At 40.7% G+C, this 6000-nt stretch overlaps 1 protein-coding gene across 2 annotated transcripts in view; it reads left to right on the forward strand.

The window, feature by feature from the left end:
* Window positions 1-6000, forward strand: part of MLLT1 (MLLT1 super elongation complex subunit) — a 32988-nt gene that overhangs the window by 15817 nt on the left and 11171 nt on the right. For both annotated transcript variants that reach the window (XM_035348079.1, XM_035348080.1), the window contains exons 5-6: window positions 1353-1478; window positions 3340-3885. In XM_035348079.1, coding sequence (XP_035203970.1) covers window positions 1353-1478; window positions 3340-3885 — 672 coding nt within the window. The remainder of the gene's footprint in view (window positions 1-1352; window positions 1479-3339; window positions 3886-6000) is intronic.

Genomic DNA, 6000 nt, shown 5'->3' on the forward strand with positions numbered 1-6000 from the left:
AGCCACTCTGGAAATGGAGATCTGTGGGTGCAGCATGGTGTCCATCAGGCAGTAAGTTATCGTTGACCTTAGTGTCGTGAGCTGTATCTGTGTAGAAAATGGAGAGGCTTCCAGTGTATTCCTTACTAATCTTTGCCACAGGAAAGATCAGCGGATAGCATTTGTTGGTCAGTAAATGTCCTCTAACCTGGGTTTGGCTGCTTGTGGCTTAGCTAATTAAAAAGTAAGGAAAAGTACTATAGAACTTAGAGTTAAAATGGGTGTGGGAGGAAAAAGCTGTATTCTTGAAGCCATGATAATGTTATGGGTTACTACACACAGTTGTTGGTTAAACAGTTAGTTAAACTGTTACTTCTGGGAAATTAATGTGCAGTGATAGACTAAAGAAATTATCCTTAAGTAACTACAAGATGTAGGTAAATTAGTAAAGGCCATGTAGTGCATAAAGTTTTTTGCCGGAGGTTGTCATGACTCTGAGACACCCCATATATAGTAATGCATAATTTCTGTTTTCAAAATGCTCTTAACTGCTGCTAAACTTTCTTCTGAAAAACATCTTTCTAACCTGAACAATAAAAAAAAAAAAGTGGGGAAGTTGGTCAACAATAAATCTCAAGTGTATTCCAACAATAAATCTCAAGTGTATTTCAAGAAGTATTCCAAGTTGATCTGTCCAGATCTTCATCAGAATGCCAGTGCTTTTCTGTATTGGGCACGAAGAAGATGGTGCTTATTTCACCCATAGGATGGCTAGAAAATCATTTACACTCTAGGATTTTAATGGCTCATTATTGTGTTCCTTAAGTATTAGGTTGTTTCCTGGTGAATCACTTCTGGTGGAAGTTTTCTGTAGGGTTACTGTGACAGAATAGGCAGGAGGTAAGAAGGGGAAAGCTGTTTCATAGAGGTCAGCACTTCTTAAGATCTTGTCAAGAAAGATACCCAAGTTCTACTTTTTTTTTCTTTTCTGAACGAGTGAAGTCTTGCTCATTCCTTCCAGATTTCCCTGAGTACCTGTTTGCAAAGTAAGAGCATTTGCATCAGAACACAGGTTTTTGTCCAGAGCTCTGTTGCCTGCTTTTACTCAGAATATTGGAGGTCCCTTTAGGAAAGTTACTTGATATTGCCTTTGAATTGTTGTGATTTTCATGTTCAGTATTTCAGGAGTTGCCTTGAGACTGAGCATCTTAACAGGAATTGCCTAGACAATAACTTTTATGGCCTTTAAGGTGGGGGAAAAAAATAATCTAAAAGATGAATTGGTGTGTTAACTGGGCAAGTGACTTAGTATAATCAGGTGTTAATAGTATGCTCACCTTTTCTCTTACATAGTTTTTTCTCTCTGTTACTAGGTGATGGTAATGCCAGAAGGAGCAGAAACAGTTTCAAGGCCAAGTCCTGATTATCCTATGTTACCCACAATACCACTCTCTGCCTTCTCTGATCCGAAGAAGAACAAACCATCCCACGGGTCAAAGGTCAGTGAAACCTGATTTTTCATCATTTTGAGGTGAAGAAGTCTCTTAAAACTCTACGAATAAAAGCTCGTTCTGGTTACTTATAATTCTGAAAACTTTGTCCTTGAACTCTGTAGTTCAGTCTTTAGGAAGTCTACATTGGCCTCTTTTCCTGTGCCATTTTTTCCTAGTAAGTGTCCATTTCCTAGTAAATACAAGGAGGTGGAGTCATCGGAGACAGAAATTGCCATCCTGTGTAAGCTTGAAATAAGAATTGTCAGTGTAAGAATTTATTTATTTTTTTCTTAATCTTATTTTATATCAGAGTAATGCAGTGAAGACTGCTTTGGAAATTTGTACGTAAATATGCACTCACAGTTCCAAACCAGCTAATGTTCTGGAACTTAGAATGTTAACTGCATCAATAATTTACTTGACCTCTAAATTTAGGAAGCCTTTTCATGATTTGGTAAGCTTATCTGCAAAGACATTTTGAAAGAAAAATAAATGCCCAAGACTGGGAATTACTGGTGAACCGTATTTTCCTGCTGAACTGTAGTAGCAGATAAAGTTGTATCGAGTCCTCTCTGATTGTTTTGACTTGTCCTTAATGCTGAAGATGAGTTGTGTGGATCTTTCACTGTTATGTAAAGCTGTGCTCTAATTCCTGTGGGATTTCAGTCTCTTAGCAGCAAGGCTGAGTAGAGTCAGCACTTCCTCTGTCATTAGGACTACTTGGCATAGTGGTGGAAGAAGCATAAAATATGCTGCATTTGGTCAAGCTAGTGATTTCAAGATTTGACGTTTGCCTCAGCGGTATCTAGGTCTTGAGACTTCAGAAGAAGCTTAAGTTTTCTTTTTTACTTGTGTAATAAAGCTACTTTTCTGTAATTCTACATAGGAGAAGCTATCCATGGGCAATGTGCTTTGAAGCAGATTACATACTCTTTATCAGTCTGAACAGTCACAAATATTAACAGCAATCCATTTTATGGTGTAATACTATTCCAATACCCATTTTCTTCAAGGCTCGAAACACTTTGGACACTTCAGTTATGTCTTCTGATGTTGACATTATGAAATGGAATAAGGATGACTTAACTATTAGTGGCTGATTTAATTTTGGTCAGGAATTAAGCATTAGAAAACAGAAGACAAAAGAGGAATAAAGGGCTCTGACGCAAGCTCTGGTGAAAATTGCCGGTAGCTAAAGAGACAGTAAGTCACCTGCATCTCTTCCCCCAGATTGCTCTCAGAGGTGTGTGCGTTTGCATCTCAGCATGTCCAGTTCATACTCCGGTGTCTGCTGTTTAAATCTCCGATTAAAGCTGATTAAATGCCTGCAAGTATCAGAGGCTCTGGCTCTCTTGCAGCTGTGGGGGAATTGAGTATTTTTAAGTTGTTGTGTAGTTGACATAGTGAGTTTAAGGTTAGGCTGTGACCATAGCTTGCATTTGCTGTTGATGTCTTTAATGTAAAAAAGAAATCAAAGAAAGTTGTCTGTTTTTCCTCAAACTTGGTGTGAAGTATAACTTTGTATAATACTACCTGAATGGGTTTCCTCTTACCTGGCTTCAGATCAGATTTAATCTGAATTAAATACCTAGCCTCCCTTTATAAGCCATGGGAAGGAACAGGTGTTTGTGAAACGTGTTTTGTCCTGTCCTAAGGTAGATGTTGAAGTGCATACTGACAATTTCTGTCCATCAACTGTAGGGAAATCTAGATGTCTGCCTCGCAGGTAGATGAGTACATTTGGCAATGGTGGGTGTAAGTCTACAAGAAACAAGGTGCTTCAGTGTGATATGAGTGTGTTTTTTTTAATTCTGTGCAGAATTTCAATTTCATACCTAGCTCGCATGTTTCTGTTACTAATACTTAGGATGCAAACAAGGAAAGTAGCAAGGCATCCAAGCCACACAAAGTAACCAAGGAGCACAGAGAGAGGCCAAGAAAAGACTCTGAGAGTAAAAACTCTTCCAAAGACCTTGAAAGAGAACAAAACAAGCCTTTGAAGGACTCCTCCAGAAAACCAACTGAGAACAAACTGCCTAAGGAGGAGAAGGCACCTCCAAAAGCTGCTTTCAAGGAACCAAAATTGGCCGTGAAGGAGACCAAACTGGAGAACACTTCTCCAAAGGGTGGGCCGCAGCCGGAATTAAAGTCTTCCAGCAAGAGGCCCTCCAATGTGGAGTCACCAAAGCCTAGTGCCAAAAAACAAAAAAAGAGTAGCTCCAAAGGGGTAAAGAATATTCTGGGGACATCTCCCAGAACCTCGTCTTCCTCATATCCAGAGAAGAAACCAACCAAGGAGAAGATGAATGCCAAAGTGGAAAAGGTAAAATCTGAAAGTGAGGCCAAGGAAATCAAAAAGCCTGTGGAAATGGAGGAGTCAAATTCAGAAGATGAAACTTCTTTCAAGTCAGAGGTGAGGAGGGATTGGTCCTTTACCAGTTTTTTTTAAATCACGATGCTTAAATCCCTGCATGAAAAGACAGTCAGAATTATTCCCTCAAACAAGAGCAAGAATTAGATTGGCACACGCTTGTCTGGGCTGTATCTCAGACAAACTACTGTTTGAAAATCTGGTCAGTATTAATCACTGCAGCTACCTGGCTTACCCTGTGGTTCAGATACGTAGTGCTGTGCAGGTTTATCTGCAAGCATGGTTATCTAAACGTTGGAGTTTAAGGTTATGGCATCTCGTTCATTCCCTGCAAGGACATTGATAGAGTAAGAGGTAGGTATAGACAGACTTTCTACCTGTTCATGATAGTATAGTGTTCATGATAATATAGTGTTGAACCGGTTCTTAATTCAGAAATTGAGTGAATAACTTCAGGGATTATTTTTTTCAGAACCAGTATATAAACTCTCTTCGTGACATAGCCTGTGAGAAATGGTATTGGCTAAGGCTCAAAATACAACCACATGCCATTAAATCTAAATAAATTTTGTTGTAAAACAAACCAAATTATGTTATTCTACTACTATTTTTAAAAGTTGTCTATTTTTTTTCCTTTTTACAAGAACATTCCTCACCTCTATCTTCTGAAAATTGTTTACCCAAAGAAGGAAAAAAAAGGAGTTAAAAGGCACAACCCAACCCAAACTGACTACTTTTCTTGCATATTTTGTTTACTCTAAAGAAGCTATATGTCTTCTAATAGGTTTCACAGGATAAGGTCACATGAGTTTTTGAACTGCTTGCTACTGACCACTTTTAGAAAGATTTGTTTTACTAGAGTGAATTTCCTAGGGACAACTGGGATTACAATTTAATCAGCACCACAATACAGTAAGTACTGATGTATTTATTTCAGAAAGGGCTTTTGCAGAAGATTCCCAATAGAAGAGTTGATTAGGGAGGTGCTAATTTAAGTTAGTCTGCAAAGATTTTTCCAGATTGAGCGTGAAGCTTGTGGATTAAAAAGAACCAGCTCTTCTCCACTTTAAAGCTTGTACCTGAAGTGCATCAGCCCTTCATCTCTGTACACCTCACTACAAGCTTCTCTCCTCTGCTGCTCTCTACGGCCTGAATGTCTTGTAGCTCCTTATTTCTTAGGTGTCTGTCCCTTGGGAATTGCCATGCAGCTGTAAGCTGATAGCATTGTTAAGACTGTTCTGTGAAACCACCTACTGGTTGTGGTTCCACGGTGTCTACTGCAGTCCTGTCTTGCCCCCACCAAGCTTTGTATGCTTCTATGTCCTCTCTTGCACCAGCTCTGGTGTCTGTTGGATGCCTTACAGAGCTATTTGAGTGCCTGCCCAGGAGGAGGATAGGAATACTGAGTGTGACGGAGGGGGAACTGTGGCAGCTGCCTGTCAGCTCAGCTTAGGTTTCTGTGGAATTTGAAGCTTAGGGATATAACTGCATAATGCATTGGCATCAGCAGAGAAGACTGAGTTCCTTTTCCACCCTGGGGGGGGGTCTTTCTGCTCCCAACACTGCAGTTTGCTACTCCATCGTTTGTACTGGTACAGCTGTTTGTGGCTCTGTGTGGTAAGCCACATCACTAAAGTGAATGAACAGCTGGAGGTGGACCGGGGCCCGGAAACTCTTAAATCAGCTTTGCTGCTGAAGCCAACGTATTGTGCAACATGCTCTGAGGCTGCAGCCCCATGATTGCTTTGAGTTGACATCTTTGCAGGCTGCTGTTGAAAGGAACAGCCTTGCTCTCATTTGTGCTGCTGGCATGAGAGCTCCTGTGACTTTGCAATGGGCTGGAGGAGTTCCTCCTTCCATTTCAGCTGCTGCTGAAAGTTAGTTGTTCCTTTTTGTGTATTCTTTTTTTCCATCAAGACCAGTTCCCTGATCTGGCCTCATGCTTGGCTGCCTAAATGCTAGTGCTGACAAAAGGGAGAGGCTGAGATGTGAGGGCAGGATCGCTTTTTTCCTTTGTTAGTGTATGCTTTTGTCATATCACGGTGACAGTAACGGCAGCCCAAGCATGCGGAGCGCGTCTAGCGGGATGTCTGCTAGCTGGTTGAAATAGCCAATACAGTCAATGGCAAAAGGAGAAGGGGGGGGGGGGGGGGGGGG

The sequence above is a fragment of the Oxyura jamaicensis genome, chromosome 28 (assembly GCF_011077185.1).
Source record: "Oxyura jamaicensis isolate SHBP4307 breed ruddy duck chromosome 28, BPBGC_Ojam_1.0, whole genome shotgun sequence".
NCBI classification, from domain to species: Eukaryota; Metazoa; Chordata; class Aves; order Anseriformes; family Anatidae; genus Oxyura; species Oxyura jamaicensis.